General features: G+C 44.8%; 1 protein-coding gene across 22 annotated transcripts in view; it reads right to left on the reverse strand.

Annotated features, from left to right (window-relative positions):
* The window catches only part of HDAC4 (histone deacetylase 4), a 248,173-nt gene that overhangs the window by 165,744 nt on the left and 55,373 nt on the right, over nt 1-27,056 (reverse strand). For 8 of the 22 annotated variants that reach the window (XM_054829920.1, XM_054829914.1, XM_054829917.1 and 5 more), the window contains exon 1: nt 22,103-22,346. The exons of 13 other annotated variants lie outside the window; for them this stretch is intronic. In XM_054829920.1, coding sequence (XP_054685895.1) covers nt 22,103-22,211 — 109 coding nt within the window. In that variant the 5' untranslated portion in view covers nt 22,212-22,346. Of the gene's footprint in view, nt 1-22,102; nt 22,404-27,056 lie in introns of those variants that run through there. One more of the 22 variants, XM_054829913.1, reaches the window with a different exon arrangement.

Raw genomic sequence — 27,056 nt, forward strand, 5'->3', positions numbered from 1 at the left:
GGATGCAAATTTGCATTGGGATTAATTGCGTGCACTTCAAATGGTGCATAATCTTCATCCTCAGTCTCCAAACTGTTGCATTTCTCAAACCAGACACTCCCCTCGATATCTTTCCTTGTCCAGGAGAAACCCAGGCCGGTTTACACTTTGTCAGTAGTCCCTGTTGTTGATGAAAGTAAAAGGAGTATACTCGTGAAACTGAGACTGCTCACAGAAACCAGCTTCAGCCTGGACCTCGGCGAAGGAGACCATGGCTCACCCAGAAGTCAGCTCCCAGCACCTAAACCTCTGTGTCTGCTTTGATTCACCCAACAATGGAAAGGAACGGAAAGCTCTGGCAGCGGAAAACCTCGCCATTGCCACGAGAAAGGTACAATCGATGACAACACCGCACTCAAAATTCTTCTTTTTCCTGTTCTGTTGCAAATAGGGGGTTGACATAAGCTGAAACGCTCGTGGAACACATAATGGGTTTTTCTTATTGCTTTACCACAATTATCATTATCAATATAGTAATATTAGATAAAATTAGTAATATAGATTTGTTATGGTAAAAGCATTTTAAATTGCATTAAACACAACAGAACGAGAATAGCACATTTTGAAACAGAAATTTCTAATCCTTGGTCTGTTGAGGAGCAACTCCTGTTTCCAAGCCAAGGAGAAGCGAGTCCATCTAACTGTGGGGCCAACCCAAAATGCTGGGCTTTGCAAATGTTTGCAGTACTGGGAGGTGCAAAAAAATTGTGGGCCATCCTCGCTCCCATTTACCTTAAGGTCGATGTTGTTCAGCAGCTGCATGTAGCCAAAAGCCCACCCGCTGTGCCATGCTGCTTCGATAAAATTATGCAGGAGTCTCCACTCCTTACGTGGCCGGGACAGACTCCACCCCAAAGAGCTTGTGAGATACTTAGACTCACCTAACTGATGGTGCTGAGCAGCTTCAAACAAAAAGACACCTTAACTTCAACCGCAAAATGCATCAAAAGAAATCCACAACTCTCTGCCAAAGTTTCCTTGACAAGTAGGACAAAAGCAATGAAAATGTACATTAACGAGTATTATTTGCCCATTCCTTCTGAGCGTGTAAGCTTTCATCTGCAATGTGCGGTCTCATGGGAGACCAAACAGCACTAAACCACCCCGTGGACTGCACTTGCGTAAAAGCCACGGCCACCCGGATGTGTGCAGTGCACAAGGTCTGTCCAGAGACAGCGTTAACGCACAATAAGAAATCTCAGGAGTTTTAATGCCTAGGTGAGGTCTGAAATCCGTGAGGATTTCTCTGAATGCAGAATCAGATGACTGCATGATGAAATATTTTTCGTGTGTTACAAAAGAAAGAGAAAAAAAAAATGTTCTAAAAAATATTCCGTAGAGGTCTCCGAATCTTAGAGCGGGTAGAAGGTTTGCTGTATGCTTCAGCATCTGATCTGCTCCCAACCAAAGGGACTGCTCTGCTTGCTCCAATGCAGTTGCCAGCTTTCATCTTCCTAAGCAAGGAAACTACGTGGATGAACTGCAAGCAACGTTCTATGAACCACCTAAACATCACGGAACCAAAAATGTGTCGGACCAACAGTGAAGTGCCCATTCCCAGCTCAGGAAAGTCTAGAAGAGCAGCTGCAGTGTCCCAACAGCCCACGTGCCATCAGAAGACTTCTTGGGTTGTCCTAAGGGTCTTCCCAACCCTCCTCTTCCCTCAAAAAAAAAAAAAAAATCCCATCCTAAAAATGCAATTAATATATTAGTTTCAAAACTGAATTAACCCAAAGAGGCATTAGCAAGAAGACATTTTTGATTTAAAAGTTCATTCCCAAGTTCAAGCAGAACTAAGCACCGATTTATGACCACTGAAAACATCGGGCTTTAAGTCACACACAAGTTGACGGGAGCTGCTGCAGGTTATGCTGAATATAGCTGCGTGCTGTCAACTTGCACACCGAACCGCCCGTGAAGCAAACGCCGCCGTAACTCGATAACTGTGAGCAGAAAGGCAAGCCGCACGATCCGAGCTATAGAGCGTTTGACAAACACGGACCCGCCACAAGCAGGAAATTAAAAACCACAGCTAAATAAAACAAAGACTGAGAGTTGCAAGCAATGCAATAAGCCAACTTGTAAAAACAGCAATGCCAAGAAGCGTCATCATTCTTGGTAATCAAAAAATACCTGAAAAAAAAAAAAAGAAAAGAAAAATCAAGGGTGTTGGGGTTTTTTTTTAAGTCTTTCCTGGTTTGTTATATTGTTTTTTGATGACTGTAAGTAGAGAAGTGTAAATTAAGATACTTGTTTTTATTACTTACAATACTCCTTAAGGCACCATTTACTCAGCAGTACTCAGAAAAATTAAAAAGAAAAAAGATTTCAGGTTTTGTTGTTTGATTTTTTGTTTGGTTGGTTTTTCTCATCTGAAGTTATTTACCTCCCACTTCTCATCTTAAAGTCAAGCCTCCCACAGCTTTCTGTGTGCCCCCACCAAAAACCAAGTCCATTAGAGCTTTGCCCAGCCAAGGGGTGTCTCTTCCCACAGACCAGGAAAGATATTATAAAAAAAAAAATAGTATCAGCATATAGAGGAGTGGAGAAATCAAAATTCAAACAGATTTTCTAAGAGGGAGGTGAACATGGCCACGCGATAATCTATTCCCAACGCCGCAGGAGTCCCAGTGCCTTTGCTGCCGATCTCACGGGCACGGCGCTGCATGGAACGGGCCATCACACCGCTCTGGAAGCCCTACGGACATTAAAATGGTCACAGAGCGACTTGACACACACATTTAAGAAAGCCACAAAAGAGATTCAAGACTTCTCGGGGCGGGAGGGAAGCATGTAGGAAAATGGCAGCTTGAAAGCAGCAAATTATTAATTGGGAGCTCCTGGAAAAAGCATCCAGAACCCCACGCTGGTGCGACAAGAACTCTCCACACCGAGTCAAGCACTCGTTCTTCTCCCATGCTGCTGGTGAGATTTTTTTTCTTTTTCCCAGAAAAAACCCCCACAGATATGAGTCTCTGGGTTACACTTCTGGCTCTGCTAAATAGCCACAAAGATGAAAAGGCTCCGAACTAGGGCAGATTGGACAAAATAACCCAGTCTTTTTCAAGTCAGTGATTCTCTCCCTCGCAAGCGATAAGCGATGCTGCTTTCACAAGGAGGACTCTCTGGAGAGGAGACATACGCTGCCTGGAGTTATGAGCTAATATCTTTAAAGAATATTTTTGGTTAAGGCGTAACGGGCCTTGAACTCTCTCTCACTCTTTAAATATATTTAAAAGTAATGTCTTTTCCTTCATAACGCCTTTCCCAATCCATATATGTTGAAGACCATAAAATAGAAGGCTTATCATATAGAAGACAATGTTATCACACCAATTAACGCATTTATTTAAATGCAGGTATATGTATTGATTATATGCATGTATATATACAATTATTGTCCTAAAACAATAATATATTCCATTAGTTTACATAAACATCAAGTAACAGCATCTTCAGTAAACACACCAAAAACCAGTGAGAAAAATTAAAAATGGTATAAATTGGACCTGAATTTATTTCGAGATGTTTCAGCTGGAAATGTCTTTCTGTAAGTTTTATCCTCCCCTCTTTCAGGGTGGGAGAGAGCGACTGTAAATCGGCAGTTTCCTTAGACGGTGTGTTCCTGGCTTCCCACTACGAGACCACCTCCCCTGCTTACTGGTGGCCCGTAGGAACTGCCTCTCCCTGCACCATAACAGCGACGTTCCTTGTGTGCACTGCCCAAGGTGGGCACCAAACACAGATGAACAGCTCCAAACCAGCCCAGGTAGGAGACGAAGCTGCAGCAGGGGAAGAGGAGCACGGGGGTTTGCTCTCCCACCGCGGTCGGGGAGAGCACCCATCCCTCTGCCCGGCTCAGGAACCACCGCACACAACCCACTCCGCGGTCTGGAGAGGCACCAAACAGCTCCCGGTAGTCACCGCCACTCCCCAGCACCCTTCTCCCTCCATTTCTAGCTTAGGTCATTCCCTGAAATGATTTAAATACCCTAAGTATGAGATTTTCCTCCTTGAGCCAAGTCATTTCACGACGTTAACAGCAAGGCGGGATCTCAGGATGACGAAGCAGCACCGGTGCCGGCGGGGGAAGAGGAGTCTGCCGGTGTTTCCCATGCTCCAAGGTATTCACCGCTAACAAAACGTTCATGTTCTCAGTTTCTCATTTTCTAGAACTAGTGCACATTATTCTCCTGAACATATTATCCTACCTATATGTTATTTAAAATGAAAAAAAGAAAAATATGATTACGTACTTTGCTAAATGACAAATGTCTCCATCAGCTTTGGCTGCATCTTTCAGTGTTACAACACCGACAGCTATCTTTGTTTTCCTTTCCTCCAGCCAGTGACGAAGAAACCAGCCCTGCTCATCTCTCATACATCTCCGTGATGCCATCCGGAGGCAGTGCTGCAGCGACAGCCCCGTCAAACCGGCCGTGCCAATCAATGGCCTCCCTGAAAAATCAATTCTGGCCCACATTTCAATATGCCAAACACCCAGCTAGCAGGAATTGTTCATCCTTTGTAGACCACGTGCAAAGGAGAAGCTGAAAATGTTTGATATTTGTCCATTCTGTTACTCTAGATGAGATTCCCCCTGTGCTGTGTACAGGTTTTTGCTTCTTGAACTGGAAACACATCAAGGCAAAGCCAATCCCACCATTACTGAAGTGCTGAAAAAGAAATTCATCCCAAGTGAAGCCTTTGGACAGGCTTTTAGCACAAAACCAGCAAGCTCACACATGAACGGACCCGCAGAACAGAAACACTCAAAACGACACATTCGACACAACTTTGGCCAACGGGAAAAGCCCTTCATGTGCTGCTGCTTCTCCAAGCGCTGCTCTGCCACTGGGATCCTGCGGGCAAAGCAGGCGGAAGCAAAGAACCATCCCGGTTTATGCAACTCCTACTCTTTCCTAGCCATAAATCTTGTGGTTTGATCCCTCTCTGCTATATGTTAAGAAGTCATTGAGTAACACAAGAGAAATTCTCACTGCTTTACCTCCAATTCCTCCTCAGTACTCAAGACATGTACTTTGACAATTCGCTATGAACATGCTGTTCTCAATCCACAGTTTAAAATTCATCTGTGCCCCTGCATCGTTGTCATCCTGTACTCCTGTCTCTGGCATACATGAGGTTTGACCTTTTCAGACTTACATTTACAGCGTTTCGAGCCTTTGTGAGCTCTGCTGCAGAGAAAAATGAACCGAAAGGAATTTCTGGAATGGTGACTGGACTACTGATGTTTCCTAGGGCAAAACACACACTGCTTGGATTCCACTTCCTAATACCCTGGTAAACAAGAGAAAATTAAATGACAAAAGCAACCTAACTAGCTGGAATCTTCCGAAAGATGGAAAACAGACTTCCAGGGCTGCCCACACGAAGTGAAGAGGCTTTGGCAGTTAATCTTCAAGGGCGGCACAAGCAATACTCCAAATGGAGACTGCAGCAGGGAAAAAAAAAATAAATGCAGACCAGCAATTGTGTTTCCAAGTGGAGAAAAGCCAGGCACTTCCAAAAGCGTCCCACCATGTATCCAGCCTCACGTTTCTTCTTTTCCTTTGTGCTGCAGATGCCGCATTTATTTCCATGGTGTACTTAATGTACATAGATACCCTCCATCCAGCTGCCACAGCACCGCGCGGAGTTAGTGCGTTCCAGGCTGGGGGCTCCTCCTGCCCTGCCCTGCCCGCCCCCCGCCTGGAACAGACCTTCCCCTCCACCGCCAGCCCCCAGAGGGAGGCATGCACGCTTTTCCTAAAACATCGACCACTTGTACCACACACTGAGCCCAAAACTCTGGATTTACCAGCGCTCCCACCCTACATAAGCATATGGGTACAGTTGCAGAGGAGCACAGAACCAGGCTCTTGGATAACGATGATCCTTCTTAGATGCACATCATCTTTGGGCTGGGCTATTCAAACTATCACCAAAATCAGTCCTCCTCACTCCTAAATGCTCCCCCATGCAAAAGCGCTACCGAGAACATAACACAGAAGACACCATCAGCACTAATATTAAGTTTTTATGTACTTCATTGAAAATAAAGAGCACAAAGAGGAAGAGATGGGCTACGTCCAAGGAACGGCAGCATCCCCCAAGCATCTTCTCCGCAGATTCCCTACCCCTGACCTGCCACTTCACTTTGTAGCTTGCAACCTGCAAATCATCAGCCCCCTATAAAATGTTCAGTCTCAAAATAATTCTCCCTCAAAACAAATTCATCTGCAATGTATAATGAATCAGTTAGATTTAAATTATTTTATATTTCAACAACTGTTGATATTTCCTGCACTGCATACTGAACAGACAGGAAGGACTCAAATGTGCACGTACAACACTGGTACAAATCGGAAGCACTTGCCTCTGTTTTTAGCATTTTTTTCCCTAAACTACTACTACCATGCACAGTTTATCCATCTCGTCCTCCATCAATAAAATCTATTTGTCAGTGTCAGCCACGAAAATCCAACAAAAAGGTAAAGAGAGCGATAAGAAACTGATAGCTGACTGCAAAGGAGACAGCTCAGTGCAGAGGGGAATTACTGTGAGAAGGGGGACGGGCAGCACAAGACTCTAGGAAAGGTGCAAAGAAGTAGGAAAATAGGATACAGATGGTAAAAAAACAAAACAAAACAAAACAAATTAAAAAACACCTCAATAGTCCTGCTTGGAGCTAAAAGCCAGCTCAGTTTTAGCATTTATTTGAGAGCTCTACCTGTGAAAAGGAGAGTTTACAATATCCCTAAGCTTTTGAGCAAAGTAGCTAAAGAAGTGGGAGTCATCAGCAGGGCTTTGCGACGCTAAGGGGTGACGACCCGGGTACCAGTTGGCACTGCAAGCCCCTGTCCTTCCAAAACCAAGCAATAAAACAGTCTGGGTGTTTTTCTGGCAGCTCGAGACATGCCGTACACACAGTTCTCACAATCTGAGTGCCACGTCCTGAAAAAAAAAAAAATCTGAGGAAGCAGAAGAAATGCTTTTACGTCTTTAAAGGACGGCTGATTTTTTCACCCCAAGAACTTAAAAATTATAGTGCACCAAGAAGAGAACAAATTATCAATAGGCTGCAAAGTTATTTTACTAATTCTTAAATTGTGATTACCAGCCCAAAGCCCATATTCGATCATCTGCGGCTAACTGGAGCTCCAAAGAGACGTGTGGGCAGAAGCTGGCGTGTGGAGCTTCTCAAGAACCCCAAGCGGACAGTCCCACAGCAGCTGGCCACGTGTCACTGCGTGGAGGTGACACCAGCCCCGCAGGGCAGCATGGCTCGGTGACCTGCGCCCGGCCGTACAGAGAGCACCTAAGGAAAACACAAGATGCTCTCCGCAAGCAAGGAAAACCTGTTCTGGTACGCCTAGAGAAAAACAAAACAAACTCTTGGTCTACATCACCCTAGACTTAAACCCATAGAAGAAGTATTTGGAAGAGTAAAAACCACCTCAAAAATATTTTCTCACATTCCCTCTGGTTGAGGGCATCTCTCATGTTGCAATGTATCCGGTCTGGAATGGAGCTGTCGAGTCTTAGATGCAGGCCTTGAGATCATATAAAACTGCTGAGATTTCCAGAAGTTACAGGGCTGTAAGTTTTCTGCAGAAAGTCTACAGAGTTTGTGGGGTAATGTAAATTTTAAATCATAATTCATGGGTTTTTCATAAGGCCTTGGGAAAACACCCATCCCAAAGAGACTCAGGACAAAGCTGGAGTATTAGGAATGCCACACGCGTGCCCACTTTTTGCTAAATACTTTGAAAAACAAAGTTATCAAATAACAAGTGCGCAGTTCTGTGCCTCATCTGATATTTAAAAATTATATAGGTGACTGAATAGTTCCAGCCATTTGAATGATTGCCCCAGATGCTTTGAGTGAGCTTTAGAAGAGAGGGGGTTTTGGAGTGGGATTTTGGTTTTGTTTAAGTGTTTCCTGTTGGAAGCATGAGGAACAGCAGACCAGAGAAAGTTTAAGTCACACAAACTCAGACTTCACCCAAAGGAGTAGATGACAACGCAAATCCTTTGACCTGAAGCCCATAACAAGCCCTGAGACACACGTGCTGTCAGACATCAGTCAGGACCTGCACATGTAGGCATACGTATTGGAATGTCAATACATTCCCGACTGCCAGCGAGTTCAGAAAGAATAGCTTCTACATCCCAGAGCAGGAGCAAGCACCGCTAGCAGATGACATGGTGAGTTCTCCATGTCCTCCAGCACTTGCTGTCCTCAGAAAGGGCCCACCAGCCTGGTTTCTCCTTGGTTCGCTTCGTTTTCACTGAAACAAGTCACAACCATTCACGGGTAGGAGCAACTTCACAGTGCCGTACCTCAGTGCCGTAAATTTGGAGTCTGTGTCTGCAGCTGCACCCTGCAGCCGCGGGAGAAGCCCCGGAGCCATGGGAGAAAAAGGTGGAGAGCTGAACTGCTGCAACTGAAATCTTTTGGTAGCAACTCGGGATCAACGGAAGAGAGAGAAAGACTTGCGGTTTCCTCTTCTGTGACCACATGTGCCCCTCCACGCCCAAGAGGGCTGGAAGCGAGCAGCCCTGCATGTCACCTGGGCTAAGCAGGGAAGGACAAAGCAAGGAAACACCAGGAGGAGGACACACAAGCAGGGGGTCTTCAGAAAAGGGCTCCTCCAAAAGCCCACAAGCCTTGCTCCAGACTCGCTTCTTCCTCTACAAGGGCACACCGAGGCACAACTACACAGCAGATGGGGTAAATATTGGGTAAATATTGCAAGTCTGTTTGGGTTTCAGACTGCTGGGGGAGAAGTGGAAAGAGAGGGTTCTTCAGGTGTAGTTTGGTGGCTCTCAGAGGTGGGGAGAGCTGCCAGCCTTCGCCTCGGGGAAGGGCAGTCAATCCGCTCCTGCTATGCTGGCAGCGCCTTATGCCGAGTTCCCTAAACACACATCAAATGATTAATAAAACCACATAAGGCAAAGCTATTTTTACTCCTGCGGACACCATTAGAAAAGCAAGCCATCTTTTGCAATACGGTGGGTTTTATTATGCACGTAAAATTACTATCTGTCCTCGAAAGTAGATACTATATATAAAAGTCATCAAAAAGGACTTTGAACATGCAGTTTAGAAACACGAAGATCAATGGGGCTCTTGTTTACCCGCAGTTTAGGAATCTTCCCTCTTAAGGAGGCATTGCACTGATCTGGTACCGGTATTATACGGCTGAGCTTTTATGTACGCGCTGCCAGGCAGCACCCAGCAGCAGCTCCTCCGCACAGAGTAACACACGCTCGCTACACGAGATTGTGCTGCTGCATATATATATACGTGCATATGCATGAGACAGTGCTGCTGCAACATATACATGCACGTGCATAACGCAAGATGCAACTACTTAAGACTAATCCAAGAAAAACCCAGAATATATACAACTGACAAATTCACAGCCACGAGTTCATGTCTGCTGCAGAGACAAAGACCTGCTTTGAAAAATAACACAGCAGAATAAGGAAAACGCAGCAGGCAGATTTTTAAACACTCGGGGCTTTTAGAGCAGTGAGTGGTATGGAAGAGAATAAGTTTCTTTCGTTTCTGTCAGCAAGTGTTTCATCAGATGATGAGTGCCATAAAAAGGGGGGGAGGCATGTGGGTAGGGACTGAATAAAAAGATGCTAGCCCTCGAGTTTGACACTACTTAAGCCTAAGAGGGAAAACTTGAGTTCCAAGTAAGATTCAGGGCACGCTTTTACTGTCATTAACTAACACCAAAAAAGAAATAATTCATTTCAAGGCAGAATGAGAGCAGGCCCGCTGCAAGCCCTTTTACTATAGAGCCAGAGCCACCAAGATAACCCATGCCAAGGGTACCGCACACCAACGCTTCAGGCGTGAGCTCAGGGCCCCAGAGCACAAAGCTCACGGTTTGCCCAACTGGCTTCACCACCAATATCTCCTCTGCCACGAGTACTCACTTCAGCAGGTCCCATTTCATTCCCCGCCTCGCTCCTGCATCTCATTCCTGCCTCTGCGCATAGCAACCGGGCCTGCAGACCAGCAAGGGGATTAAATAAAATAAAAATTTTAAAAAAAAAAAGACACACAAAAACCACACGAACACAACACAAGACCCACATTTTGAGGTACTAGGAACAAGTCAATCAAGGGTAAATTTGTATTTCCAAAGCACCAAGCCTTTGCAGAACTTCTCAAAAATTAAACAACTTCCACCTAAAGTCAAAAGCCCAGCTAGAAGTTCAAATCCTACGCATACGTACACTTTCCTCCACTTTCTGTCTGCATAATCCCCAGGGAGATCAAAGAGCCAGGCTCGAGACAGCACTCTGAAAGCACTTCAGCTGCTACGATGCCAAAGCGTAAAAAGGTTTTTGAAACATAAGTAGTTATCTAATAAAACTGAACTTCACTTGCTAAAACATCATAAAACACAGAAAACAGGAGGTGCTGGCCTATGGATTTTGTGTTAACCTAATATTGACAGTTTTGAGCCCAGAAGTATTTCTTATAAAGAGTTAAAAAAAACCCCACCAAACCCACAAGATGAAGATATTTTATTGCGAACATCTTCAAAAAGTTGACGAGCAACTCAACGACTTGGAAAGCTGGTGAAGAAAAGCAAGAACGTCCTGAGAAGCTTCAGACTGCAGTCTTAGGTTACAGAATGACAGCATCCTGGAGTATTTAACAATTTCCACTTAAGTCAAGCTAATAGAAAGATTTAACTTTAATTTCCACTGAATTACTACCAAAAGCTTTCCTTTAGGTTAGGATGGAAAAAGAAGTCTTTCCTTCTCCTATTTTTTCAGCTTGTTCAGGATACACAGTTAGGAAAGGAGATGAAGCACACAGAGGATGCCAAAATTAAGTATGGTTTGACTGATACCAGCTTTCCCCTTGCATCTGGGTCTTCTCCGGGAGGCCGATTTCCTCCTCGGCACAGCTTTCTGCCTCTCCCACCTGTCGGGCGACAAGCTATCACAACAGCAAGGCAAACCTAAACCGCGTCCCGCTTTGATTGCGTGCTTTGGACAAACAGGGCAAGATCTTTTATGAAATATCTCCTCTCTTCCCCTGCCATAGATTTTCTTTGAGCACACACGCTTGTGTCGAGCAGCTCTCCTGCAGAAAGATCTCTAGCAGGACTGTTCAAGCCATCTCTGATCTTTTTTGGAGGCAGAAGTGTTATTGCTGCAGCCTGCAGTGGCAACAGAGCAGAATCAAAGCCTGGGCAAGCTCACCACCGCAACGAAGTCCCACCTGTGTCACCAAGGTCCCCGTTTGGCATTGCAGCTCCCTCCTCCAGCTGAGCAGCCACCGCTGGCCACGCATCTCCTCTTGTAACGCCAAGTTCACAGTGTAAAGGAGATACCGAAACACGCTCGGGAGGAGATCGATGCTGTGCGACTGCACCTACCGTTTGCCAAATCAGTAATACACTTCATTAAAAAGCAGCTGCTGGATTAAGACCTGCATTCTTAAACATCTCAAAGCTTGCATGGGTACAAGACATTTGGAGATAGACCACTGAACTGGTCACATGCAGCCTTAAAACACCACAGCCCAGTACTACGCTGGTTTTAAGTCCTCCCTTTCTAAGTCCAAGAACAGTCTCGGTTTCTTCAAAGCCTTTTGTAACACACTGCCATTTTACTCACTCATTAGCCTTAAGTGCAGCCATTTGGTAATTTCGAAATGCAGTTGTTCATAAAACAAAGTTCAAAAGGTGCGTAAAAACAATTCAGTCACTGCAGCTGGTGACCGTTGATCTTTACAACTTCGGTAACTTCTAACAACAGCATCAGTCTAGGCATATCACCAACAGCTCTTGGGTTTTAGGCTATTTTCTTGGGGTTTTCTTAGCCTGCGAAAGCACCTGAGATTAAGCAGCCCCTTGTCAGCTAGAGAGTGCTCAGCCAGCGAAGACCTGCAGGACAAGGAGAGTCAGACATCTCTGATGTCCAACCAAAGGACAACTAGGAATCCACACGTGTACTTCAGTAAACAACTGGAATTTGTCGAATACTCCACAAACCAGAGAAGAATTTCTGCTCTAGGGAACCACCTGACTCCACTGACTTGTCTGTGTCTCCCACCCCACACATCTACATGTGCAGCCAGGTTGTCTAAGGACACCCCCCCAGAGCACTCCCAAACACCAAGGTGGAACTAATGCTGCAATTTTTTTTTTCCCCCCTCATATAAAAGCTACGTCTGCATGCGGTTGTCTGTGATAAAACACAATGATAGAACAGGTCCCTTAAAGTTGTCCTCCCTAAGCATATGAAAACAAGACACTGTCACCTAAAAGGCTCAAGAAAGAAAAGATATTGTTCCCACACTCCCCCAAACGCCTCCTCCGACACATCCGTAATCAAAGAGGAGCGATCAATACAAGATTTCAAACAGAGAAAGGATCCATTTCCTCTGATTTCAAGAGAAAATTTATTTTATTATTATTTTTAACTGTATCTATTTTACATTCACCTTTCCTACATGAAAGGTGTTTGAGTAGCAGAAACAGTGCAGAGGAAACAAGCCCCTGGACCGCAGCACCACGCTAAGCACCATCCTTGTCCATGCCACAGCTCTGCCATCACTAGACCAGGAGGACCAACCGATAAAATAGCATGGCCAGACTCTTCAAAGCAAGCCGCTTCTGTTTCACTAGCAGCATCTAAAGAAAAACAGATTTCTCAGTCATGTAACCTATAAGCGAACGCATGGATTGCCTGTCTGCCACTGCACTTACCGTGGACAAGGGTCCATCAAGTCGACCAGTGAAACAATACTGAAGAGTGTGGCAATGACTGTTTTAACAACCCCCAAAAAACAAGAGATTTGCTTAATGAAAAAAAAAAAAAAATAATGATTGGGCACATGAGGGTTCTTTGCAACATTCAGGAAGATTGTTTCCTCTCTACCTCCAAGTAATTTTATAGATGCTGTGAACTACCACACTGCAAATATATGATGTAATGAAGTGATAAAACAGCTACCTCCTTGCTAGTCTGCCTCTGAGGATTAAAACCAGCTAGCAATGACATCTCCAAGTCTGGAGAAAGAGGCACGCAGGTCTGTTAGTGTTCATTTCCACAGGGAAACACTAAGGTTGTCCAAAAACTGGACAGTTAAAAACAGCCAAAATTTATGATCGGAGAGTCCAGAGGAAGAAAATATGGGTAGAGAAAAAAAAATTCTGCATGCTCTCTAGTGTTTTATCAACATTTATTGATTTATTTTAAAAGTTGGGTAGAACACGAGTAATTAATAGACTGCCATATGCCCATGTGCTGCATCTGCTACAGCAATTTATTCTTATAGTTATTTTATTACCTTCTTTGGCAACTGAATGAGATAAGGATCAGCATCCTGACACTTGGAAACTAGCTCGTTTCCATGACTGTCAGCAGGAAAGCAGGAATTAATCCTCTAATTTCAGCCTGAAAAATAGTGAGAGCAAGTCCAATGAAGGGGGGGGAAATGTTTCTGTGTTTGTAAGATGGGAAGAAAAAAAAAAAAAAAAAAAAGGAGTGTTTGGAAGAGCAGTGGCCTTATTATGCTGGCAAGCCTACAGCCCCCGAGATCAATGTTTTGATGAGCACGAGGAGTGGTGCCAGAGGGGGACGGGAAGGAGGAGAGGAGACCTCAATGAGCTGAAAGCGTGGCAAGAGGAAGAGGCAGGGAAGTGGTTTGAGAATGAACTGGGTCAAGGGTGGGTTTAGGACAAGGGAAAGCAGAGCACATGTGCACAGGAACATCAGAGCTAGGGAGGACCTCAGATCCAGGTCCTGAAGGCTGGGAGGAGATGAAAGGAGGAAAAATGGTCACTCTCACTTACAAATGAAAGGAGGTTTACTCTGGACCTCGCATACAGCAAGACAGCATGCACCTTACAGTTTGCCTAACTGCTAGGCAAACCTTCACCAAGAGGGCTTCAAAAGGGAACAAATAAAACCTCAGCATATTTCCAGGAACAGCTCTGTAGCTATTGTAAAGATCTCTAGCTGGATACCAGCGATTTAAAGTGAAGGGCAGAGAAGACTGCCGTGGGTTTTGGGGTTGTTGCTTTTTTTTGTAACACCTCTCCAAAAAACTTTCTGCTCAGCAGCAGCATGAAGTCGTGTCCCACTCCAAGGCTGAGTTTGCCAAAGGGATTTATTTCTGGGCTTGCAATCCGCTTCGAGGTGGGAGCTCCTTTTCGGCACTGACATTGCCTGGCTCGCGATCCTGCTGCAGTCACAGTTTCTAGGTCAGAAAGCACAGACTTACTGTCTAAAAGTATAGATACTTCTGCAAGAAAGGACTCCTACGTTTGGAGATATGGAAGGATGAATCTGCAATGCATTTAATTTCATTAAGTTCTTATTAAGAAAAACCCAACAAATAATCAAATGTAAAGAAACCTGTATCCCTTTAAAATCACTCGTCACAGCAACCTCGGGGATAAAACCCGTGCTAACACAAAGCAACCTGCACAGATAGGTCAACGCAAGCCCAAACCTATAGATTCAAAGAGTTCAGTGACAACTCGGAGCACCAGCAGGAGAGGACTGGGGGACTGGAAGGAAAAGAACAGCAACTTCTCACCTCCCACTTGAACCACAGGCTCTCTCCCCAGAGTTTGAGTCCGGACCACTGAACTCAGTTTCAAGAGGATCTGCTCGAAGCAGTCACTCGTACACTTGCCTTGGCCTTGTGTTCCAAACTGCGAACAAAGCCTCTCTTAAATGTGGTTTGATTGACGCAAATCAAGAGCTGAGCGGGTGATTCATAGTTGTCAGACCGTAACACTTGCATAAAAACAGCATGTGGACAAACTTGCTGATGCACTCAGACGCTCGGCACTATCGTGAAAGGCATTAGAGTCAAACACAGACCACTCACGATAAGGTCTTTTCTTATTCTCCTTCCTGCCCCCCGCCACAAAAGACATTTTGGATTTTCCTAGGTAACAGAGTTGTAATAAATCTTCAGGCATAAATGTGTAATTAGCATCTTGCTGTACTCCCCACTTCCCTACAGCCTGACACACTAATCTTTCCTGCCAAACAGAGTTACGGCATAATCCCAGTGGAATTACGGGATAACCCATAACCAGGCCCCACCGATTCCCTGCAGTTTGATGGTAGGGCTGCCGCACCGTTGGCCGCGTATTTCGACCTTTCTGTCCCCAACCTCAGTCTACTCCCTCTCCCTCCACGGTAAAAACGTTTCCCCTTCTCTTCTCCTTCCCCATGAGCTTTCACAGGAGCACGAAGAGCAGGACCAGACACATCTGTGGCTGAGGACGGAAACATTTTGCCCCATTCAGGAAAGAGCCAAAAGCAGCATCTGACCCGACCCTGCAGCTCCTCTTCTCGCTGACCCTGAACTGGTCCCACTTTCCTTGCACTTCATGCAGGCTCTGCATAGGGTATTCACAGATGTAGATAAAGCTGGGATCTTTCTATACTCTCCATGCATCTCAGTCCAACTTACCTGGAAGAGACACTGTGAAAAGCAAACGTGACCTGACTCCCTGTCTTCATCCACAGAGCGGTTCAGTTGAAAAGTCTGCAGGCTAGAGCCATGCCATGATGAAGCAGCTGCTGCCTTCTCCTGAAGGAGCTGACGTGGTTTCACAGGAAGATGTTCGAGTCAGAAGCACACTTCCTACTTCGGTAAAGCCACATCTGCCCCCAAAGGGCTTACAAAAGCACTCAAAGAAGTCAGACCTTCTGACTAGACTCTGGATTTGCACATTTGGGAGAAACAGCGCAGATCACAAAGACCTCAGTTCTCCTCCCAGATGGATGGAGGAGGGTGGGAATTGGGGGAATAACAGGGACCCACAGGAGGGTCCCTGCCACCAGCAGCAGGCTGGTGTTGTGCTGCTGTAGCTCTCCCCACCACGCACAAAGAGAGCATACAAACTTCTACCATAATTAACTCATGAAAATGACACCATTATGTTCCTGCAAACAATTAGTAAACAAAAGAGAATAGACAAAGATCCTGCCAGCCACACAAAATAAACTGAAGATATTGTTTCATACTAATCTTTTCATAAACTGTTTCAACAAACACCACTGTAGGTAAGAAGATTCAAACAAGCACGACTTCTAAAGTAACTCTTAAATCCAAGATGCACCTTGATGATACTCAGGTTCCCAAGGTACCTAGAACAACACACATCTCTTCTCCAGCAGTCTGCCTAAATGAGACACCATTTTTCCCTCTAAGGGGCTGGAAAAGGGTGTCAAGATCTGCCCAGTGGCCTGCATCAAACCTGTGCTCCTCGACCTCCAGCTCTGCTAGCACGGCATCCATCCCAAAACCTCTGGATCCTGAGCTGGCTTTGCTGGAACAAGCCTATGTTTTGCATCCCAAAAAGACTGCTCCCAAAAGAGACTTCCTGATCCATGCATCACCCACAGCCCTCCAGCTCCTGGGGTTTTGAGGCCTCCCCCCATCACCACCTGCACTGCATTTCCCACTCCCTCACCTCTCCTTCTAGCTGGAGTCTGGACCCAGCGGCCTTGCAGTGACCCAGGGAAAGTAGCTTCCCTAGCTCCTTTACCCATTTCAGGAGTGGGTAAAGAAAAGAATAAGCAATGGAAGTGCCTGCCATGGCAAGTCCACCTGGCTCATCTCCTACCACCATCTTCTTAAAGTTAGCTAGGGAAAAAAAAACAACCCACAAAAAAACAAACAAACAAACAAACCAACCAACCCCCCACACTAAACCAAGCTGGCAGCAGCATCCAGGATCCCGGGAGAAAACAAACTCAAACAGCAAGTCCCTTAGACACAGGGTACACCCACATCGACACTTCAGTTTGGGCCAGGGCATCTCCTGGGACGCACCACTTCAACTATGTTCTGGTTTGTATCTCGGAGACATTTCAGCACACAAACTAGATTTCTCTGCAGAAAAATTAACCCAGAAGAGGTGCTCCAAGAGCAAACCTAATGGACTTTCTCCACTCGTGGATATTCAGTCCACCCAACTAGATCAGAGCCGGTATGAAGCGAGCCCCTGAGACACGTACACACCTTTCAGCATCAGCATCCTCCCAGTCCAGCCTTTGCACTTACCCATTGCCATACTGAAACCGTGCTGCTCCGCTACAGAGAAGATACTTTGGCCAAACTGTGAGAACTAAAGAGCTTTCAGTATAACACACCCCTTCCCGCTGGCTCAAAAGGAACAAGTCTAAAAGGTTGGAGGCACTCAAGTTCAACATCTCTGCATTACTGCAGTTGGGACCAGCCTAAGGAGAAGGCATTCCATCAACACAAGAATATCAGATCTAACTCACCAGGATGAAAATAATTAGAGACCAGGGGGGCAGAAAATGAGGAAAGATTTCTCAGAAACACATTATCATGAAAGAGTGAATTATAGCAAGTTTAATACCGCAGCACTGCAGTTGTTACCCCTCCTCGGTTTCTGGTTTAGTCATCATTAAAAAAAAAAAAAAAAAAAAAACAACAAACAAGCCACAACTCAAAGAGCAAAAACCCTCATGAAGTTAGCTGATGAAGCGCTGCAGTGTATTTCTGGGAAGGAAATTAAAAAGCTAATTTGACTTGATATTTTTCAGTATAAACACATTCGGTCCCGGGTTGTTTTTAAGCGCTATGTCAAATATATGAGCCAGTAGAGTTGAATACGCTCTAGAGCTCCAGGTATTACAAGCCACTAAAACAACCAATGCCCAAAAAACCTTCTGGCAGCACATGAGTGTAGGTAAAAAAACAAGACTGCAGACAATGAGGTGCTATCAAAGGGACAGCACTAGAACAAATTATTTAATCTGAGCTTCAAAAACCTAAGAACTGCTAATTTTTTTTAGTTAGCTCCCAGGAAACCCCCTTTTCTCCTCTGTTTATAGTAAATTATCTGGTTGGAAGACTTTTTTTTAAGTAGTGTTGAGTTCTCAATTGCTATGAGCAAAGTACTAAGTGCCCAGTTACAGCAGGATTTTTTTCTTCCCCGGTTACATTGCTGCCCAAGAATCTGGCAGGATGCGACTTCAGCTGTGCTCTCAAACAAGAGATCGCTTCTTATTTCGTTGGCCAAACGAAGAGAGGAAGGGATTTTTCAGGCAGGACCCTACAAGCAGCTGTCTGCAAGCGTCAACAGCTGGAAGCCGAAGCACGTTATCTTAAAAATAGAGAGGGCAGCAGAACATCAACACATGAAGATCAGGACAAGGTGATAGACAAGAGCAAATACATACATTCAAATGCAGTAAATTGCTGTAGCTTTTAGGGTTTGGGCTTTAGGAAGCCATCAGCGTGACTAACATATTTAGGAAGTCCAGAAATGAAATCTTGCGTTGTTTTTGGCTTAATGCAGGAAATCAGCTTTAATGACAACCTACAGTTAGCTCTGTAGTAATTTTCTTTCTGCTACATTGACATACATGACAAGACTTTATTAGCAGGGCTAAAATTAAAAACAAAACATTTTTCCCAGCTGCAAAGAATGCTTAAGCATTCATTGACACCTCATGAAAAGAGACCAAAAAAAAAAATTATTTCAAAGCAATTCCATCACCTTTTTTTATTTCAGCTTTTCCCAGTATTTTACATCAGAAATTTTGTACTTTGTACACCCATGACCGCAGATTTTTCATCATCAAGATTAATGGCTGTGAAAAATGACTGTCATAAAGGGCAGTACGTATTGTTACATCACAAATAAAATTATGACTTCTAACTCAGAAAGCCAGCAAGAACGCACTCAAAAGAAATACCATCGGGCAGCAGGGATTCTGACTTTGGTCAACATTTTTAGGATTTCACACAATCCACTCACTAGCACTAGAAGAAGTGTCTGAATAGATTAAAGATCTTTATAGGGCGGGAAGTGATTTTGATATAAACTGCTTTCCCCATATTTGCCATATGAACCCCAGACAATTTACGCTTCTGTACGGGGAGCGGGGGAAACTCCAGATACCATTACTACCATAATTTAAGTTTGAAGAATTTAAAGTCCTGCACACTCCCCCAGTCCGAAACAAGAGTTTGTGCAGTACCGCCCCAATGACTTTGTCCCTCATTCCATCCCAATCCAGATTGTTATTGCACATGTTGTTTTCCTCATTTTATCCTCATTTTATTGGCTTTTCAAGAGCTTTGGTGCTACTTTGAGACTGCCCAGGCTCCCTCGGAGAAGCCAGAGGCAATTTGGGATCCCCAACACTGGACACAAGAACTTCCTATAGGACTCGCCTAAACCATACGCAGCGCTGCGATGCCTCCAAAGGGTTGGGACCCCACTGAACAGCCCCCCCAAAAACCTCCTGCCCCACTGAGTCTTCCATTGCCCTAGATGGACACAAAGCGTGGTTTAGGGAACATTGCTTGCAGAAAGATTTTAAAAAACAAAATAGGCTTAAGGGATGCCTGGCAGGCTAAAACCTTTGCTAGCTGCAGTTGTCCCCTTTAAAAATTGTGGGAGGATTATTGGCTACCAAACAGCGAAGTAGTCCAGAGTGGCCCAAAACCATTTCACTTTTTAAGGGCTACTATTTAACAGAGAAAAGACATGGTGCAATCTGAGATGATCTCTCCCGAATTTGATTGTTTTGTTTGAAGGCTTACATCACAAGAGTTTAACACTGTTGAAGAATATAATTAAAAAATAGTTCTCCCAAGCAAATCCTACTTGAGCCATGCCTCAACATCCCTCAACAGAGTCTTCCAGACAAGATTAGCACCCTCGTACTCTTACCAGGAGAGCTTCTTTGCACACTAAAAAAAGGGTCTAGAAGCACCGTTCACAACCAAAGCCAGGCAAATGGTACCAGTAATTAGGTTATGGCAAAAAGACCAGTTTACAGTTGGGGAAAAAAGCTGTCTTGCTTATTTAGAAAGAGTCTCACTTCTAGCAGAGATTTTCTCCTTGTTAAATCCTGTGCAGTAACAGCCTACCTTCTTCTCTCCCAAGTACCTGCCTTTTTTCTAATGGTTTTGAATGTTTAAGAAAAAAAAAAAAAGACAGCAAATTACAGCATCTAGCGAGTAATGTGGTTGGAGGTTTTATTGACACTTGTTTAGCATGACCAGGACTGCTCTCACAGCTTTACCACTTGTGAATAACAGACACATTTAAAAACTAAAGTCAATAAAACATGTGTGCTACATAAATATGAGAAGTATATTCAGAACCCAGATCTTTTTTAGGGTGTTCCTCCCCACCACCTTAATTAGTGTTAAGAGTTGGCAAGAATTCGTTAAGCAGCAAGGGCAGCACCAGATAATTTATTGCCACGTTAGGTATCTCGGAACAACAAACAAGATGAAAGAGACACCGCTACAAGGAACTGTGCTCGCACCTCTGGAAGAGTCGCACATGGATAATTTCAAATTATCAAATCTGAAGCAAAGTATGGGTTGGGGTTTTTTTATTTTGTTTTGTTTTAGAAATTTAAAGCAGGAGTGATGTTTGAAAACCTTCAGAGATTTGGGGAAAAAATGCAAAACCTGTAACAGATTTTGTTTGAGCCCTTCTCTCTGTCATTAGAGAACCTCTGCTTTAGAAATAGAAAGGAAAAGGAGTAGAGAAAGGAATAAGAAGTAACGATTATGGAAAGGAAACTTGTTTTCACTAAGTCACCAGCATCCTGTTGGGGAGGGAAGTTATCCAAGCAAGTGATCCTGCAGCACGGCAAACCCTCATAGAGCTTCCCAATCCAACTTCACCGGGAACGCTCACGTAAGACCTTCCCAAACCCCTGTGACGGTGAGGTAGAACATCCCAGTTTACTGGAAGTCAGCGAAGGCAGAGGCCTTGACACGGTCACTGTCTTCATCTGGGTTCGGGAAGCTTACCATGGAAGTACGGCTCACGGTACGATCTAGAAATAAGAAAGCTTTACTGTCTGTGTAATGAGTTACTAGACTTTGAGGGGAAAATAGGATGAAGCAATTAAAAATCAGGGATCACCATAAATGCCATGGCTCAAGGCTGCAATACTCCTCTGTACTTTGTGTAGCTGAAACTCTTAGTACTGGTTTGTTTGTTTGTTTCTCAACGATTCTTTCTGATTAAAAACATGTCAGTCAAATAAAGCAAGTATTGCCACTGCCAGGCAGAAACATATCTCCAGAGCTGACCTCAAGAATGCTCCTGACACACGCAGCTTCAATCACGACTTAAAGAACCACCAACTCCAAACATTTAACGTAAAACCGGCAAGAATTTTCTAGATGCGCTAGGAATAGGAGTTGCTACAAGAGTCCCGGAAGAGCTTCGGCTGATAAATCATTTATATTGCTTGAATACCAATTTGGCAATTAGGGGAACAAAGAAGACGGAAGCCTTAGCTTACGCGTGAAATTCAATATAGCAGAGTTCCAGGTAAGGATGGGGCATTTTTCAAATCCCCCAAAAAAACCCCAAACAGGAGCAGAGAGACTCTCGCGGCACCTGCTTTCACCACTGTGGGAAAGAGCCGATCACCACGTCCATGCTCGCGCCAGGAGAACACGAAGGAGCTCAAGCTGGCACTTTTCGGAAGACGCTGCTGCTCGGCGTTGCAGCTATTTATAGCAAGCACGGTTCAAGGTGCACGCCGCTGCAGACAAGCGAACGGCTTGTTTTCGCGGTAATTGATCTATACGGCGCGGATTATATAAACAGTTGTTGCTCATTTCCACTCCAGCAGCATCTCCCATGATAAAAATGCACTTGTCAATACGGCAGCTGCTATCAAACAGCAGAACTGTTAGCAGCTGCAAGGTCTGTAACTGGTAACTCTAGGTGAGTTTTGTAAAGATGTTCAGAAAATACAGCTGCGCAGCCTTCGCGTGCAGCTGTATGCAGGCACAGAAGAGAGCAGTGATCTCTTTCCATGCTATTCTTCTGTGGTTTAAAAAAAACAAAGGCAATTTTCTCAGTTTTACTTGCTATAAATCCTTGTTTAAGCATATCTGCACTAGTCTTTTTGAATATTTTGATAGTAAACTTGGTATCCAGATTCTGATTTTAGAAAAGATAGTGTAATTTCTTTTCAAAGCTATTACTTCTACTTCAATAGGTTATTATTTTCTGTAAATCCTTACCTTTCTGCATCTCTGCATAGAAGACACAGCTATATTGTGCCCTGGAAGCAAATGCAGCGTGTCCGAAGCTGACCACCTCTCTCTTTTCAGTGTTGTAGGACTGTAACATATCGCTCCGTGGGGTTGCGAACCAGCCTGCCTGAAACAGCCTCGTGCGGGACCAACCCACCAATGTTGAGGGAAGCGTTTCACTTCTTAAGACTGTGGAAAATCCACACCGGCAGCAAGAAGACAAACCACCACGTGCGAGACAGCCTGCTTCAGGGGAGCGCGGCTGCTCAGGCTCGGAGCACCAGAAATAGCTGGTGACCGGGCAGAGATCAATGGGTGAGGTGGTCAAAGGTATGTGATAAACAGCTCGCTACAGCAATAGCTCATGTTTAGTGCCGAAACACACATGCATAGACCGGAGCTAAACCTGCCTTTGCAATTAACACCAGTCTCCCCAAAAAAGGAGATGCAGACAACCTCCCTTTCTTCCCCGGCCCCTCGGAGGAGACAAAGAAAAAGAATTCTTGCACCTATTTATCACACCAAGCTTGACACAGAGCCAGCACCTGCCATTACCACCATCCTCACACGAGGAGCAGGACATAGGGCTGGAGGCACATCTCCTGCAGGAACAGCCTGCCTCTGCTGCTGCTACTCGACAGGTCCTTCCAGCCATGGTATCGGAGCACGTGAAGGCCAGGAAGCTACTACAAACAGGTAGAGAAGAAACAATCAAGCTGTGCAACACACATGCGAGTGCTTTGTGCACACCTCATCTCTCAGGTTAATCAGATTTTTGGAGCTTTGCTGGAGCAGGACCCAAAAACTGCATTTTAACTCTACAGCATGAGGAGTGCTCCATTCACAAACATTCCTTATCACTTTTCCATTTTAAAATTTAATGGCAGCTTGGAGAAGAGAAATCAAGGCTGTAACCTGGTTAGCAGACATTCAGAGCTTGGGGCCCTGAAACTCACTTTCATCCACAAGTAGAAGCCACTGGAAGAGAGAGGAAAAGCCAACACCAAAGCTTTGTTTTCCTATCAGTGATTTACCCAGTTTAATTTTGCTAGCTGTGCATTGCAAAATCAATGCTTACCTAAAGAGCTGCCTGCCTGTTGAGCAATACGCTCCATAGCTCTGTTGCAACCGAAGCTGAGAGCACGGGATGATACACCCAGCAATACCCCGTCCCTCTGGCTCAGCTCGGATAACTCAGCTCTGCTTTTCAGGACTATGGAAGGGCAGTGCAGAATACACCAACTGCAATAACACAGATCGCTGCACAGTGGTGTTTGGCTCTGCTTTTAGCAACTCCTTTCTCTACTTTTATGGACCGGCTTCACGGTCCTTAGCCACGAGTATTCGTTTTGTGGTAAGCATATATATCACGCCCACCCCTGGCAACAAGTCTGTGGCCTTTGCATCGCTCCTCAGAGAAAAGAGGTGAGAAGCCCACGGACATCGCTGCTCAGGAATGACACTGCAGAGAGACACAGTTCAATCTCCTTTCTTTGCTCTGTCTTGAGACTGGAGGTCCATCTCACAGAGTAAAATCAAGCCCTGGCTCTATCCTGAGACAGCACTGCTGATGGAGACATTTATTGCATAGAGCTTTTAAGGGATTCATACAAAAACAGTAGCAAACAACCAAATGCAAAGGTTAATACTGGGTGTTGCTAGAGAAAACTCACCTCTCCAAGTCGAGGCAGCAGTGTACTACATAAGCATAGCATAGGAAGAATAATTTGGAGGCTCTCTTGCAATTAGTTCAAGCGTAAACACCTTCCAACAGGAGCTTATTCCAAGATGCGATGTGGAAAGCAGAGCTGACTTGCAAGGCCCTGCCCCATGGAGAAGATGACGGGTCAGAGGTTTAACGCCCAAACCCATCGTCAGTAATGCCAGATTTACACCAAAGTGCCTTTGAAGAACGCCAGTTTACAGGGACCATGTGATCACTTAAACATTCATAGATCTCCCAGAAAAGAGGGAGCCTATTTTTCTTCAATTTTAAACAGAATAACTAAACGAAGGGCATTGCATTAGTCAGGAACATACATTCAGCCCCCTGACGATGTCTTTTGGGGTCCGCAAGGTTCTCATCTAAGCATTTGCTTTAAAACCTAGAGGATCTCAACTGACCAGCCAGCACTAAAACAGCAGTCCTACTTGAACAGAAATACTTAAATATCCATTATTACACCCCCCGAGCCTGAAAGCCGCCTTCCCAAAGAGCCATAAACCGTTCGAGCTCCAAGCTAACACAGACTCCACAAACATTTTGCTGCAGCCTCAGCAGGTAAGAAGTCATTCGCCTCTTCACAGCCTGTATCTAAACAAGAAGTGCCCGTGAGGCTCTTTTTTATTTTTTTTCCTTCCTTTACATTTAAAAGGAGCAAGCCGAAGCCAGGCCTAGCTGATTGCATGCAGAATATCTGTGTGTGTAAAGGAGCTATTCTGTTTAACCACTGTTGTCCCTGCACACTCCTCTAGGCTGCCGGCTCCCTCTGGGCAAACAAGATGCTTGTTTCTGCACAGGAGATGCATATATGCATGTGTATATACACGCATATATATATTCATGTTCAATATATATTTTGTATATGTAAGTATATTTAACAGCAGCAGTAATTCCCATTTATCATGACAACCCCATTAGCCACTGATATCGCTTCAATTCAGACAAGACCCTCATATTTGCCAAACAGCTTGCACGGATCCCACCAAATTGTTATATTCCACATCCCTTTCCCGGTACCTGCCCCAAAGAGCTGCTGCAGGGAGCTCCCAACCGCTCCAGCCCTGAGCTCAGCAACGGAGAAGACAGCACTGCATTCACCTGCACTGTGTTCGTGTTTGGAAGGCGCTCTTTGCATCCATCACAGCAAGGTGGTGTTTCCCCCCCTCCTCCTCCCGTAAATGATGAAAGGTTCATTTATTCAGGAACCGACTACAGAGGTTCTCTAGCTTACCTGGGAAAGCTTCCCATTCACCACAGGCGAGTGGAGTTTTCAAGACATGAATGTCTGTTTTATGAACATCTGCACTCTATGAATGCCCAGAGTAAGAAATTTATAAATGCGAGGATTGTGCATACAGGCAATACATTAGATCTCTAACGAAATAAACATGAGATGCAAAGCAGTACAAAAGCCTAGACCAGCACTGGTTCAAGATCTTCTACCTCATCTTCTAAAATTCACAGGCGAATATCCTTAGCTACTGCCTCCTTATGACATCTGTCCAATATACTTGCTCAACATACATCACAGTCCAAAATCACCCTATTCCAGGTGTGCTGTGGATACCCAAAGCACAGATTACAGCCCCACCTTGTGCAAGCCTGTCCCATGCCGTGCTAACCACAAGGCACAACAATCCTCCAGTGAAAGATGTGGGGTACGGGAAGCCCCACGTCTTTAGTAGCCATCCGGAATACGCGACCCTAACCCCTTCTTCAGCAAGACAAACATTTAACACTACGCTAATCTGCCTAACGCCCCCAAAACGGTGTACTATTGACTTACGTTACGGTCTTCATCCAGACACTCATCAGGCAAGATACTGGAAAAGCTGGATTTTGGATGGGAAAGGTGGCAGGGGGGATGAAAGCAAGCCCCCTCCCCAGCATGGGTGCCAAGGGACAGCAGTTCCTCTGAGCTCCCTCATCTTTCCAGGGAAGATTACAAAGCTTTAGAAACCAGCGGCTGCCTCAGGGTGAGATGTGAAATGATCAGCTTGACTCTGGGGTGATGCTTCGGCTCACAGAGAAAACATCATTTTTAGCAGTGGCAGCAAGCCTGCAGGTGACTGCAGGTTAAAAAATTGCTATTTGGAAAAAAAAAAAATATCCCCAAACATGTAAGTGTTAGCAGCTGAGATAATGGCATTTTATTCAGCAGGTTTCACCCACTATGAAATTTGGGGGAAATATTCCGCAAGCACATTACCCAGTGTCTGAAACTAGCACCAAAATTTACTCCTGTAGCAGCAGGCTCCGTTTACAGGCCATTAGTATTCCTTTCCCTCCTGCCAAAGGATAAGAGCCAGATAAAAGCTATGCAAAAGTCAGTGCGATTAATCCGCTAAATCTGCGATTCAGTGCCCATCACGTAGGAGTGAAACAGTTAATTTCACAGCTTCGGAAGACAGCAACAAATTTCATGCCTTCCTGAAGCGAGCAGCCATCAGCTACCTCCTCCCCTGTAGGGCTGAAAAGGCTTACAGCTTTAAACCCACATTTCATTTCAAAACAGACTACCGCAGCACTGTAATAGTATGATAAATTGACAAAGTCTGCAAGTTAATTTGTATCAGCCTTTAATCAAGTTCGTTTCTAGTGGTTTTCCTTTATTATTGTCTCAGCGTCAAAGGCAAATTAAAAGTTACGACAAAGATGCCAAGTGCATCCCCATAACAACGAGCATCTTTGAGATTCACCACCACTGGTATCCATGTGTTTCCATCACGCAGCTCACAAACACATAAGCAAACGGAGCATATACAACTCCAAATAATGCCATCACCTTTCAGTTACACACACATGAAAGCTTCTCCTGTCCGTGGGGTCTTTTCTCTTGTAACTGCTGCCTGTGGACGTGGGTTTTTCTCCTGAGGCTGTCCAGAAGAGGGCAAGAGACTGACAGGCAGAGCTGGAGACCGACTGCTGCAAAAATTAATGCTCCTCTTAAAGTCTGAGTAGGCAGAACCTGACAGTCCTTAAGTACCATCCGCTGGAGACTCCGGCTTTAAAAAATTGCCTCACTTGGATCAGCAGTTTGAGTTAACAGCTCCCTTCCATAGCAATCCACAAAGCAGTTCCCCCCCGACTTTTTTTTCCTTACTCCAGCTACAATTTTCCCTTGAAGGCCAAGACTTACAAAAGCAGATAACAAACATACATCCTCATCATTACAGGAGCTGATTTAACATCACTTTAAAGAAATAAAATTTTACGTGT

The sequence above is a fragment of the Grus americana genome, chromosome 6, assembly GCF_028858705.1.
Source record: "Grus americana isolate bGruAme1 chromosome 6, bGruAme1.mat, whole genome shotgun sequence".
In the NCBI taxonomy this organism is placed as follows: Eukaryota; Metazoa; Chordata; class Aves; order Gruiformes; family Gruidae; genus Grus; species Grus americana.